This window comes from Drosophila yakuba, chromosome 2L (assembly GCF_016746365.2).
Source record: "Drosophila yakuba strain Tai18E2 chromosome 2L, Prin_Dyak_Tai18E2_2.1, whole genome shotgun sequence".
Classification (NCBI taxonomy): domain Eukaryota; kingdom Metazoa; phylum Arthropoda; class Insecta; order Diptera; family Drosophilidae; genus Drosophila; species Drosophila yakuba.
The window spans coordinates 3,548,595-3,563,028 of record NC_052527.2 but is presented as its reverse complement, the minus strand read 5'-3'; the positions used below and the strand labels follow the sequence as shown (position 1 = coordinate 3,563,028).

Here is a 14,434-nt window from a genome sequence, read left to right as displayed (position 1 = left end):
CCGCGATTCGATGTCGACGTGCTGAAACTCGCGCCACCGAGAAAACTCTCAAAGTAAATATATACGCTCGCTATAGATACGCATTCAATGAGAGCGATGCGTATACGCCGCGTGTGCCCGCGCCTGCAACCAACTGTTGATTCCATTCCCAAAAGGATTATTCAACGGATCATCTGAGGCACTCAGAGCCGAACAATGTCACCCTGACGAAGCCTACGACCGATTCGTAAAAACGTTTAACTCTACACTGGAAAAAAAATATTCGTTTTGGTATAAATAGTAGTAGATAAATTAAATTAATATTTAAATTCAAAAGGATGAGTTTTTAAACAAAATGTGCAATTAAATAAGTGTTATCTTATCCAAAAAACGGGTATAAAAACATTTTTGTAAATGGTATAGTAAAAGGATATTTTCAAAGTAAAATCTTTACTTTTTAATGGAGAAGTTGTTGAAGTTAAAGTGTTGCAAAGTTACCTAAATTTTTTTGAGTGCACCCAAGCGTTCCGACTATTGCTGTTGTTCCCAGAGTGTTCTCCGTATTTTCCGGCGCTGGTTATTCATGTTATCGAACATCGCCAGTGGCGGTTGGCAAATAAACGTGCGGCACGTTGTGATTACACGTGAGCCGAGTTCCCCGGCCGACCGCTGTGGGTGCGAGCGAGACAGAGCAATGCGACGAGAGCTTTTGATTCGCCTTTCTCGCTCGCACAAACGCCGGCAGCGGGCACGTTGGCGCTGTGTGAGTGGGCGTTTCGTTCAGTGTGTGTATCTGTGAGATGCATTTTGTATCTGACTTCGGTGAGCTAGCCGTAACTTAGATCGCATTCAGCATTGTGCGTTCCAAGTAAGCGGTTCGTTGAGCGGTTGGAAGCTTATTTACAAAATAGAAGTCCCGAAAATAAACATCTCTAAAATAAATAAACCGGAATAAAGATACTTTCCCAATTGAATCTTGAATACTTTGGTGTTATCAAGCAAACATATTTATAAATTCAAGTATTTATAATGTCTAAGAAAGTGGTTGAATGACTTACGGATCTTTCTCTCAGTGTCTAGCCTAGATTGCAATCGAAAATAGTGCAAATTAATTGTTATTGAAGTTGCATTTTACGTAAGCCGAATACGAGCTTCAACAGAATAAAGAATTTTTTCTGTGCAGTGTTATCAGCGCAAAGTGCACAAAGTGTTAAATAAAACAACAAATTTTTCTTAAGTGCTTAATTTATTGCCAAAAAGCGGAATTTACTAAAATAAATATTCTTAAAACTACTTTCAGATATAAGCCAAAAATAATTTCGTTAGTGTATATAAAAACACTGAAACTAAAAACGATCTATTCTACAAAGAAACCCAACAAGTGCTCAAAAAAGCTCAATTGCTTAGAAAAATAAACAATCAGCCTTAATTGTTGATTGTAATAGAACTAGCTTAATATAAAACAGTAAATTTTTCAACGACCGAGAAAATTGGAAATTGGTAAGGAATATAAACGAATTATTTATTAAACTTAACAAAGTTTAGACCTGACCTAGCACAGTTCGTTTTCAATTGACCCATGAGAGAATTACACTTTACCAAAGCTTTTTTAAAAGCACTTTAAGCGGCGACAAATTCAAGCAATTAAAGCTTACTTGCACCGAAAGAAAACCCATTTTCACACGAAAACTAAATCGCATAATACTGGGAAAAAGACAATAACTTAAATGGGCAATTTATGCAGTACATCAACTTTCTTAGAATTCTTATGTAAGTTCTAGTCAGTGAACTGTCAAAAAAGGAGGCTTGGCCTTCCACGAACTTAATGTCAGAAACAGGATTTCTTTAGGGGAAATCAAGGAATCTTCCTGAAACTGACAGATTTCATCCTGGCACACAGATGTTGAGTGGTTTTTGCTCGTTTAGCCAGAATTTTTACGACCCTCAGATTTATTGGCATTGCAAATTGAATTCTGAAATCTCTATTCGTGATCTATCTTTGCTTTCCGTTTCAAATGCAAATTCGCCTTCGCCTCAATGAATTTTCCCTTTGCGAAAGAATGAAAATGGTTTTCACTCGCCACGAAAAGTAGATACTCAGCTTGAAATTTCAATGCGCATATCATTTTGTAGTTCTCGCCTTGCGTTTTATGTAAGTTGGGTCTTTGATTTCATAACCAGTCAGCGGAAATGGTATTGGGGTTGCTAGGAACGTTGCACAGATACAAAGATGCTCAGATGAGCTATGATTGCAGATGTTGCAAAAATTATGCTCGACCAAAAAATTGTTGTATTAGTTTCTTTGGAAATATCTAAAAAAAAATATCTAAAAAATATTATTTTATAAAATTTTTTGTTTCTTCTTTTTGAATTAATAATTAAACTTTTAATACCCTTACTTTGTAATATTTTCTTTAGGAGCATACAATTTACTTCACCTGAAGAGGGCTTAGTCTCCTAGTATCCTTAAAAAAGAATTTTAATTTGATTATCATTAAATTTTGACAAAATTTACCACTTTAAATAACAGTAGCTTAACTAGGCAATAATAGGCGGTGCTTTCTAAAATTATCTCAACTATTTTTGCCGCTTATTTTGCGTTTTTGGCCATTTAGCGTGGCATTTAACGTGTCCGCCTAAAAGTGGGCAACGAAAAACAATGCAGCTCAACTGCAGTCGCCTTTGTGGCCAAATATAGCGCCAAACATTCAAAGTCAGCAGGCTGGAAGCCGCACAAAAGCCAGAGCCCAAAGCGAATACCAGATCCTGCATCCCGATTCATGTCCTATAAATATCGCCACGGGTGGTGGCCACTCCTCCGGAGTCCGCAGTCCTTAGTCCGCAGTCCGTAGTCCGCATCCAGTGGCTTTGTCCTCCAACTGTGTGGTTTACACAATCAGCCCGGATGTCTGCAAGTGAGTCACATGCGGCCACCGGGTGCCGCAGTCGCCTGTTGAGGATTTGCCTGGTTACGTGATGGCTGAAGGTTGGCCTCCCCCTTGTGGGCGTGCGGGCGCCCATCCAAACCCACTTTTTGTTCACTCTGGCCTGCAAAAAGTGTGGCTTCTTGGAACTTTCGGGGCTCGTCTGGTAGGCAGTTTCCTTGATTTGACTCACAACGGGCGGCAAATGGGCGACATGCTGTGCAGGCACGTGTGTGTGAGGTGATGTGTCCGGATTTAATGGGAGTTGATTCGGGTTTCATCCCCGAGTTGCTGCAGTTGCAGCACATTGTATTGACTGCGCCCTTGATGGTCACATGGGCAGCGATTTTGTTTGCGAATGCAAATATTTATGGGAACCACTTGGGGTTGCGTAATGCACTGGGAGGCGATGGGCCACTGACCTTCACTTATCTTTAGTTTTCAGCTTATAGCATGCTAATTATACTATTTCACCATATTTTAAACCTATTTTTAAAATTCAAAATTCTTAAAACCATTTTAAAATACCATGTGACTATGCAATTTACATGTGTATCATAAGTCACTAGTAATGAATAATGATTTATTTTTACGTAATAAATATTACAATTTTATTATTTTATTATACGATTGAAATAAATATTTGCATTTACTTACAGCTACCGCGCTAATTGCTAAGAGGTACCTCAATGTTCGCTATCGACAATGAGCAGAGTTAGGCAGCTCCACAAACACATCTGGAATAATCAGAACTTTATCAAGTGAAATCGGTTATGGACTGGTTACTAGCAACTCCGCAGTTGCACAGCGCGTTCTCCTCTTTGGGTTGCTTGGAAGGGGATACCTATGTGGTCAACCCGAATGCATTGGGTATGTAATCAACATAAGCTTCATCATCATTTAGATCTTCATAAATGTAATGCATTCTTGTTGTGCAAACCACAGCCATTCTGGAGGAGATCAACTACAAGCTCACCTATGAGGACCAGACGCTGCGCACTTTTCGACGGGCCATTGGCTTTGGCCAGAATGTGAGGTCGGATCTGATACCGCTGCTGGAGAATGCCAAGGATGATGCAGTCCTGGAGTCGGTCATCCGGATACTGGTCAACCTGACGGTGCCGGTGGAGTGCCTGTTCTCCGTGGACGTGATGTACCGCACGGATGTGGGTCGCCACACCATCTTCGAGCTGAACAAGCTGCTGTACACCAGCAAGGAAGCATTCACGGAGGCCAAGAGCACCAAGAGCGTGGTGGAGTACATGAAACACATCCTGGAATCCGATCCAAAGCTGTCGCCGCACAAATGCGATCAAATCAACAACTGTCTCCTGCTGCTGCGTAATATCCTGCACATTCCGGAGACGCATGCCCAATGCGTAATGCCCATGATGCAGTCGATGCCGCATGGCATCTCCATGCAGAACACAATTCTGTGGAACCTGTTCATCCAGAGCATCGACAAATTACTCCTGTATCTGATGACCTGTCCGCAGAGAGCCTTTTGGGGAGTGACCATGGTGCAACTGATTGCTCTGATCTACAAGGATCAGCATGTGAGCACTCTGCAAAAGCTGCTTAGCCTCTGGTTCGAAGCCTCTCTGTCGGAGAGCTCTGAGGATAACGAGAGTAATACCTCGCCACCCAAACAGGGCAGTGGCGACTCCAGTCCCATGCTCACCTCCGATCCCACCTCCGATTCCTCGGACAATGGCAGCAATGGCCGCGGCATGGGCGGTGGCATGCGGGAGGGAACGGCGGCCACATTGCAGGAGGTGAGCCGCAAGGGTCAGGAGTACCAGAACGCCATGGCCAGAGTGCCAGCCGATAAGGCCGATGGCTCCGAGGAGGCCAGCGATGTGACGGGGAACGACAGCGAACAGCCAGGATCTCCGGAGCAATCGCAGCCCACCGGCGAGTCCATGGATGATGGCGATTACGAGGACCAGAGGCGTAGTCAGCTAAACGAGAACGGAGAAAGGGATAAAGATGAGGTGGGTACTTTTAATAAAGACCAGTGCCATTAAAATATACAAATATTCGACACTTTCAGGATGAAGTGGAGGAAGAGGAGTACCTACAATTGGCCCCACCGTCGGAGCCACTAAACTTAACCCAACAACCAGCTGACAAGGTCAACAACACTACCACCCCCACGTCCAGTCCAACGCAGGGCTGCCTGGGAAATGAGCCCTTCAAGCCGCCACCTCCTCTGCCAGTCAGAGCCTCCACCTCGGCACAGGCCCAAATGCAGCAGTTCAACGACTCGTCCTACGCGTCCCACGTGACTGCGGTTAAGTTGGGCCAAAAGTCGCCCCATGCCGGCCAACTGCAGCTGACCAAGGGCAAGTGCTGTCCCCAGAAACGGGAGTGCCCCTCCTCGCAGTCGGAGCTATCGGATTGCGGCTATGGCACCCAGGTGGAAAATCAGGAATCCATTTCCACCTCCAGCAACGATGACGATGGGCCGCAGGGCAAGCCGCAGCACCAAAAGCCGCCGTGCAACACAAAACCACGGAATAAACCACGGACGACTATGTCGCCAATGGACAAAAAGGAGCTGCGACGCAAAAAATTGGTCAAGCGCAGCAAAAGCAGCCTGTAAGTTACATCTTTAAAAGTTGTTTAAAACTGTATTTATGATATACTTATTCTACAGCATCAACATGAAGGGTCTGGTGCAGCACACGCCCACCGATGATGACATATCCAATCTCCTGAAGGAGTTCACCGTGGACTTTCTACTCAAGGGCTACAGCTACCTGGTGGAGGAGCTGCACATGCAACTGCTTTCCAATGCGGTATGTTTATAGATTGCTACAGAAAATGTTATAAATACTACAATTGTCTTATTTCGATTTTCCTAATAACAAATGTAAACACACTTTAACTTGAGACAGAACAAGGTGAAATTCATAAGAAACTTTTAGATCTTTATTTTAAAACAATAAGCTGCTTGTGCAAAATTTATTTTAATTTTTAATGAATTTATCAAGCTTAAAGATGATTAGTACACCTTCCTATTATTACTTTATTTTTGCTAGAATATATTATCACAAGACTAAAGAGCATTTTTCTGATTTCCCCACAGAAAGTGCCCATTGATACGTCGCACTTCTTCTGGCTGGTCACCTACTTCCTGAAGTTTGCCGCCCAACTGGAGCTGGACATGGAGCACATTGACACCATACTCACCTACGATGTCTTGAGCTACTTGACCTATGAGGGCGTGTCCCTCTGTGAGCAACTGGAACTGAATGCCCGACAGGAGGGCAGTGATCTGAAGCCCTATCTGAGGCGGATGCACCTGGTGGTGACGGCCATCAGGGAGTTCCTCCAGGCCATCGACACGTACAGCAAAGTGACCCACTTGAACGAGGACGACAAAGCCCATTTGAGGCAGCTCCAGCTGCAGATCAGCGAAATGTCCGATCTGCGGTGCCTTTTTGTGCTGCTGCTGAGGCGCTTCAATCCCAGCATCCATTCCAAGCAGTATCTGCAGGATCTGGTGGTCACCAATCACATTCTCCTGCTCATTCTGGACAGCTCGGCCAAACTTGGTGGCGGTCAATCCATTCGCCTGTCGGAGCACATTACCCAGTACGATATATCTTTATAACTTATTCTTTTCGAAATGTATTAATGCATTCATGTTACAGGTTTGCCACGCTGGAGGTGATGCACTACTATGGCATCCTGTTGGAGGACTTTAACAACAACGGAGAGTTTGTCAATGACTGCATCTTCACCATGATGCATCACATAGGTGGCGATCTGGGCCAGATTGGGGTTCTCTTTCAACCAATTATTTTGAAAACCTATTCAAGAATTTGGGAAGCGGACTATGAACTGTGCGATGTAAGTTGTTATACAGATGCACTCTTTTGCTTTAATGAAACAACATATTTTTACAGGACTGGTCTGATCTCATCGAGTATGTGATTCACAAGTTCATGAATACTCCTCCGAAGTCGCCACTCACCATTCCCACAACTTCCTTGACGGAAATGACGAAAACACACAACCAGGAGCATACCGTTTGGTAAGGATTTCAAAAGTTTTCCTTTAAGCAACATATTTAATAAATGAATAAGCAATATGTTGAATATTAAATCTAGGATCTAAGATACAACTAATCTAAGCAATAAACATAACATTTTAAAAACTTTTGTACCATTAGAGCAAGGTGTCTAGCGTTTTCTTTTAGTCATATTTAGTTGTCTTAATCATAATTTTATCTTTGATTGTCTTACCAGTGATTATTAAAGTGTCATTTATAAATTTTTAGGGAACCAAGTATTTATGAGATTCTTAAAAAGCTTACTAACATGACTTTCCTTACGAAAGTGCTTACTCACCACCAATATATTAGGTTCACTTGAACATTTGAAAAGACTAACGAATAATACACAATCTAAATTTATTTAAATAATTTTTCCATATTATTAATCATAACAATATTCTTTAGCTCTTGGTCGCAGGAGGAAATGGACACCCTGTATTGGTATTATGTGCAGAGCAAGAAGAACAATGATGTTGTGGGCAAGATAGTGAAGCTCTTTACCAATAACGGCAACAAGCTGAAAACCCGGATTTCTATTATCCAACAACTTTTGCAACAGGTAAGGATATAGTAAAGATTTTAAAAGTGCATTCCCTTAATTGTTTGGCCATTTCCCGTAGGACATTATTACCCTGTTGGAGTACGATGACCTGATGAAGTTCGAGGATGCGGAGTATCAGAGAACCTTGCTGACCACTCCCACTTCCGGGACCACAGAGTCTGGAATCGAGATTAAGGAGTGCGCCTACGGCAAACCCTCAGATGATGTGCAGATCCTGCTTGACCTGATCATCAAGGAGAACAAAGCGCAGCACCTGCTGTGGCTGCAGAGGATCCTCATCGAGTGCTGCTTCGTCAAGCTGACCCTGCGGAGTGGTCTCAAGTTATCGGAGGGCGAGCACATCATGGAGCCGGTGGCCTACCACTGCATCTGCAAACAGAAGTCCATTCCGGTGGTGCAGTGGAACAACGAGCAATCCACCACGATGCTGTATCAGCCCTTTGTATTGCTACTCCACAAGTTGGGCATCCAGCTGCCGGCGGATGCGGGCTCGATCTTTGCCAGAATTCCGGACTACTGGACGCCGGAGACCATGTATGGGTTGGCCAAGAAGCTGGGACCGCTGGACAAACGTGAGTTAAAGTCAACCACATTGAACAACAACCCATTTGTCATGTCACTAAGGTGATGTATATACCGTTATCAACAATTTTTACTCTCTCTCTGTGTGTGAAATTTTGATCATGGGAATCTCGCCCGTAACCGAATCCAAATCCAAATCCGTGCCGTGCTTCCATCCATTCCCATTCTCATTGTGTGTCCGTCGGTGTATCTCGATATGCTGTGTGCCTCTCTCCTTCTCCTCCTTCTGGGCTCTTATAGTCAACCTCAAGTTCGATGCCAGCGAGCTGGAGGATGCGACGACGACGAGTCCGTCGCGTTACCATCACACCGGACCACGCAACTCCCTCAGCTCGGTGAGCAGCCTGGACGTGGATCTCGGCGAGCCCGAGGAGCTGGCCCTCATACCTGAGGTGGACGCGGCCGTGGAGAGGGCCCATGCCATGGCATCCACGCCATCGCCCAGCGAGATCTTCGCGGTGCCCAAGACGAAGCACTGCAACTCGATCATCAGGTGAGCACGAATACTTCTGATAGGTTCTTTCTCCTGACCTTCCCATTGCTAATTTCCACTTATCTCATCGCTATTCCACAGGTATACACCCGATCCCACGCCTCCAGTGCCCAACTGGCTACAGTTGGTCATGCGCAGCAAATGCAATCAGCGCACAGGTCCGGCTGGTGATCCCAGCGATTGGTAAGAGCACTTTGTCCACATGCATCCATATCCACATCCATACCCATATCCACATTCATATTCACATCCATATGCAGAGCCAAGTGGTGCGACCTAGCCCAACCTGAGCGAAGACAATGCCGAAAATCTTCAGATTTATGGCACACGGCAGCCGTTAAGGCTCTCCAAACAGCTAACATATTGTTAACACGACGCTGAGCTCTCTCTCTCTCTCTCTCTTTCTCTCTCTTGGCCAACTGAAATCAGCCAACTTGGAGCTTTGGGCCGCGATTTATGAACTTTGCGGCCCGTGGTGCATTTACTTTCCTGTGTTGACAGTCGTTGTCGCCAGTTGCGCACTAAATGTCAGCTCCGTTTTGGCCATTGTGTCTGTCGGCCAGTCTCCCTGCCTTCCACTTAGAACTGACTGCACTGGAGTTTAAGTGTATATATCGTAAACTATGAGTTTGAAAATAGAATTAAAATTAGCATTTTAAGCTCATTTATCAAGGTGACTGAAAGGTTGCAGTAAAGAAGAAGGTAGTTCTTTCAATGGGCATCTCTTTTGGAATGTATTATTGCATACTCTAGTAGATATTTTTGGCCAAGTTACTCAAGGATTTGAAGGCAAGACATAAGTATGTAGATATAGCAATTTAACATTAAGTATTAGCCATGTTTTTCTCGGTGCAGCTTGGACCACCGCTCGACAATCTATCTAGATGCATTTAGAGTGTGTTTCTCATCCGCTTTGGCCATGTGTGTCCGTATTACTCGTACTTTTGGACCGACTCCAGCTCCAACTCCGACTCCATCTCCGCCTCCGTCTCCATCTCCTTCAAGACCCCACACGATCAGATGGAGCTCACCCGCTGGTGGAGCTAGCTGCTCCTGCGATTTTCCGATTCCGATTGCGACGGCTGCTGCTCATGTTGAACAGCGTTTTGCATTTGGGTTTATGACTTTTTGTATGCCATTTTGTTGTTACACCGAAACTCTTAGATTCGCGATAAATAGGCGGGCTGGCCGATTACAGGATAACGCAAAGCATATTGGGTCTGTCGTATAAACACACGCTTGGGAATGAGTTCGCAAAAGGGTGGGGCTGCGTTTAATTTGGGCGTTTGAACGAGTTTGTTTGATTGATATCTGGCAATTAAAAACTGCGGCCTCCTAATTAAACAGTAATAATATATTGAATTCATGAGTGAGCCGACGTTTTACGCGCTTTGATGTTTTTAAAAGCATTTATTTTGTGGAATATCAAATTTCTGAAATCTGATCAAGATTATATTTACATAACTCCATAAGCTTAATTATTAATTGAATATTGGAAGAAAAAAAATTGTTGGTGCTGAGCAAGATTCAAATTGTTTGTTTTTAGTTTGAAAAGGTTCAAGTAAACAAGCAAGTAAGATTCCAGATTTGTAGAATTTTTTAAACATAGTATTTGTTGTTTGATACCCAAACTTTCCACACCTTGAGTTTTTTCTTAAGAATCATTTACACCTTCGCCACCAGCGAACACACAGCTATCCGGCGATCAATGCTATCCGTGAAATACATGGGCCTGACCTCTGTCAGCGAACCCAGCAGCAGCAAAAACCCAGCAGCAACATGAGCAGCAGCAGCAGCAACAGCAGCAGCAGCAACAACTGCAGCAGCAACAGCAGCAGCAACATCAAGAGCAACACGAAATGAAGTCATCGCGATTAGCACGCGCAGCTGAGACAGAGCCTATGAATGTCGGGGCAGTTGTATCTGATAGATACACGTAGAGTGGAGGACAGTGGCTACACTCGGACCCTGCCTGCATAAATTGACTTTGCGTCTCTGGCGCATAAATAAACCAGATAATCGCGGCAGCTGCTTGAAGTCAATCAATTCATTAGGCTTATAGGGCGAAATCAAAGCGTTTACACCGAATTAACTTTAATAAGCCGCCTGAATAATTGGCCATTGTTCTGGGTAATTAGAAATCCGAGCTTCGAGCTTGGAGACTATGGAGACCACCATTAATCACACCGCGAGATCTTGACATTTAGCCAGGTCTTACAATCATCCAACAACTGGCGTTGCATCCTTAGAAGAAACTGTCGTCGACCCCATGAGAACCTTTCAGTGAAACTGAACCAGTTTTTGGACCGAAATTTGCATATTTTTTGTTCGCTATCTGCGTTTTGCTCTTTGAAGGCATGTGATATTTTTATTTATACCTTGCTGATATTTTATTTATTGTTTGCTGCACAAACGCGGTGGTTCCTCTGCCTTTGTCAAACGAGTTTTTTTTTTTCGTTACAGTATGTTACTGTTTTTCGATGTATTTGCCTTTTGCGTGGAAAGTAAAAGTCAAATGTTACGCGATCTTCGGCCCCCTGGGGCATCCCCCCAAACTGAAAAGGCAGTGCGTGAGTGCCAGAGTCCCAGAGTGCAACCAAACAAGTTCTTTTTTCAGTCTGGACACTATAATAAACTATACGAGTATATAAAAAGTAGCTGACTCAGTAGTGGAGTTCGATCATTAAGGATAAAGTTATCTACTGTGTTTCCAAGCTAAAATACTGTTTAAAAAACTGTTGTTGCTAGCAGAAGCGTTTAAGTATCTTACAGATACTTTAAGTGATTGCATAACTGTGTAAGAGCTTAGCCAAATTAACACTAGATGCAGACATGCTTTTATTGTGTTTTTTTTCCTGTTGCCCTGGGCGCGTGGGCGTTGACAAAAGGCAATTTTCCAAAGTAATTTACTCTGACGCCTGGCGAAAATTGAATTTGACATTTTTCTCATTTTTTTGCTGCTATTTGCCCGAAGTCAGTGGTTTAGCCCACTAGGATTGGCCAGCCCACTAGGAAGCCCAAGTCAACAGCTCGAGTTGCAGCTTGAGTTGCACTTTTCAAGTGGCCCGTGGGCTGTGCTTTTTGACTTTACAATCTGTCAGAAACAACAGCAACACCAAGTGAACAGCAGCAACATCGGGCAGAAGACTACTAACCATATATATATATATATATTTACTCGTTAGATTTCCCAGCTTCAATTGGCGACCTTCTTGGATTTCGAATTCGAGGTTGGGTTTGGCCTGGGTTTTAATATTTTTCTTTACTCTTTGCTTCCACATTTTGTTAACATTTTGCATTATTATTGGCAATGCACTTTGTTGCTGCTGCAGAGCAATAAGTGCAACATGCAGCCGAAACATGGACACCTATTGCTCGCCGGTGGACTGGCGTTGCCACCACATCAATCATGGGCCTCATTTTAATTATTAAATAAACAAGTTGCGGGAATAAAGAACCACGGCAGCCGTGGAGTCTGTTGAGTCATTGTATGCAGAAACTGCTTCCACAACCATAAAGTGTGAGAATATATGGGCTCGGGTAGCAAAGGGTTAATTGAGCAGCGATCTGTAAGGTTTTTTTGAAAGGAAAGGTATAGGTAATAAAAAGGTACAAATTGGGAGATTGCCAATTTGATGCATTTCATTAATAGCTTGATAATCAACACTTACTGTACCTCAGTCCAGCCATTCATTATACTAACCTCATTGTTTGATTCCATCTTCTGTTACAGCGTGGGCTCCTCGTCGACAACCGTGGAGGATGAGGGATTGGGCAAGTCCATCAGTGCAGCCACTTCGCAGGCGGCGAGCACCTCCATGAGCACGGTGAATCCCACCACCACCTTGAGCCTGAACATGCTGAACACCTTTATGGGCAGCCAAAACGAGAACAGCAGCAGTTCCGGCTGCGGTGGCACCGTGTCCTCCCTGTCCATGGTGGCTCTGATGAGCACTGGCGCGGCGGGCGGAGGCGGTGGCGGTGGTGGTGGTGGTGGCGGTGTTGTTGTCACCTCCGGACTGGACATGGATGCGGATGCCAGCATGAAGACCTCGTTCGAGCGGCTGGAGGGCAACGGATCGCACTTCTCGCGGGCCAACAACTTGGACCAGGAGTACAGTGCCATGGTGGCATCTGTGTACGAGAGGGAGAAGGAACTAAAGTGAGTGCGATTGAGTCCTGGAATTCCAGCTCAAAGGATGACTGTTTAACGAATCGCACTTTTATTTGTTTCAAGGAAAATATTTTTAAAGATTTAATTTTAATATGCCTCCCTTTAGTTTGACAGAATTCTTCAATGCAATATTTTCTTACTCGCCTTATATAGCCTTTTTCTAAAATATTTTCAATAGTTTAGATGCTATACATTAGTACACTGAAAATATTGTTTGAACAGATTTCTTGTATAGCAATTTTCCCTGAAACATGTCTCCCCTTTACCAAATACTTATTATAAACCTGAATAATTGTTCAACTTACTTCTGAAAGCCAATTGGCACAGGGTCTAGAAGCATATGTTAAGATAAATAATTGTTATATATGGTATTAAGGATGGTGAAATGTGCAACCAAACCATTTCATTCGCTTATTTTGTGACCCGAAAACCCCTAAAGTGATTTTCCCATTGCGTTTACTCAGAAACTGGTAAACAGATATACATTGGCTATCAATGGAAGATAAAAAGAAAATCGAAAACGATGGAGGCGAGGCTGTAGTCAATCCCCAGCCAAGATATCGACCTGGCTAATTGACAATTAGACAGATTGCGCAAATGGCAGCCCGTCATTCTGTCATTCTGTCAATATGTCGGCCAAAAAGAGGTGGAAAGCTGGAGAATGCCGGGCATTGCTGAACAGTGTCTCACATAAATTTATGGCAAGCAATTATTCAATTTCAGCCATTTGCGGCTGGCAAACATTTTCCCAGTTTGTATGCGATTTCAATGCCTCTTTTTTGGCCACCAAATTGTTCTTGGCCATTTTTTTGATTTTTTGATTTGTTTTTTTTGTTTGTGGTTGTTGTTAGGCGAGTAATCTTTTGTGTGTGCTGTGCTCATGTTTCGTCTTTTGGCTCACGATCATTGCAGCAGCGACAATGTCTCTTTGGCCTCGGACCTGACCAGAATGTATGTGAGCGATGAGGACGATCGACTCGAGCGAACCGAGTTCCGGGTGCCCCACTATCACTGAGGATCCATATCCAATCCCAATCCCAATTCGATCGGATATCCGAGTTTTGAGTGAGGCCCACCAGCTGGAAATTACTGTACTGTACCTTAATCAATCAAATCAAGTAACATTTTAATTGTAATCATAACCCCCCGGCACAAGGATTGTACATTTTATGACCTCTAAATGCAAAAGTATACCTGATTAATTAGCTATGCATAACGTAAATTACGCGTTTAACAAAAAAAAGTCGAAGCAGAAAGTGAAGAAAAGTGCATTATTTGGTGTAAAGAGTGTGAGGCTCTGCAGACTGTATGCCTAACCTAGCCCATTAGATACTTAAAATTTAAGTTAACCTTAGTTTCCAATCGTATTCGGTATACTTACCACATACACACACACACAAACACACACATGTAAATGGGCAGTTCCTGGTTAAAATAGTGCAAATATACACAGATAAATCTATTTACACGATTAAGAAAGAAGAGCGGCCGGTGTCCCAAATCCATCTGTATGTATATCCTTAGTCATAAGCTATGCTTAGCAGTAATAAAGCTTTCCCTGTAGCCAAAAGCCACAAATCTCCGTCTCTGACTGGGTGCAAATCCAAATGTGAATAATGTGCAGCAAATTGGCGGAGCCGCATAATAAACGAGCGGT

At 43.5% G+C, this 14,434-nt stretch overlaps 1 protein-coding gene across 1 annotated transcript; it reads left to right on the top strand.

The window, feature by feature from the left end:
* Window positions 1-30: 30 nt before the first annotated feature.
* Window positions 31-14,355, top strand: LOC6526733 (protein timeless). Its single transcript, XM_039370435.1, has 16 exons — window positions 31-270; window positions 1,280-1,479; window positions 3,563-3,773; window positions 3,849-4,897; window positions 4,957-5,504; window positions 5,563-5,704; window positions 5,804-5,809; window positions 5,995-6,503; window positions 6,563-6,761; window positions 6,818-6,945; window positions 7,372-7,525; window positions 7,587-8,100; window positions 8,351-8,603; window positions 8,685-8,786; window positions 12,337-12,765; window positions 13,690-14,355. Exons 3-16 carry the CDS (start codon window positions 3,677-3,679, stop codon window positions 13,790-13,792), a joined length of 4,233 nt encoding a protein of 1,410 aa, XP_039226369.1. The 5' UTR covers window positions 31-270; window positions 1,280-1,479; window positions 3,563-3,676; the 3' UTR covers window positions 13,793-14,355.
* The last annotated feature ends 79 nt before the right edge of the window (window positions 14,356-14,434 follow it).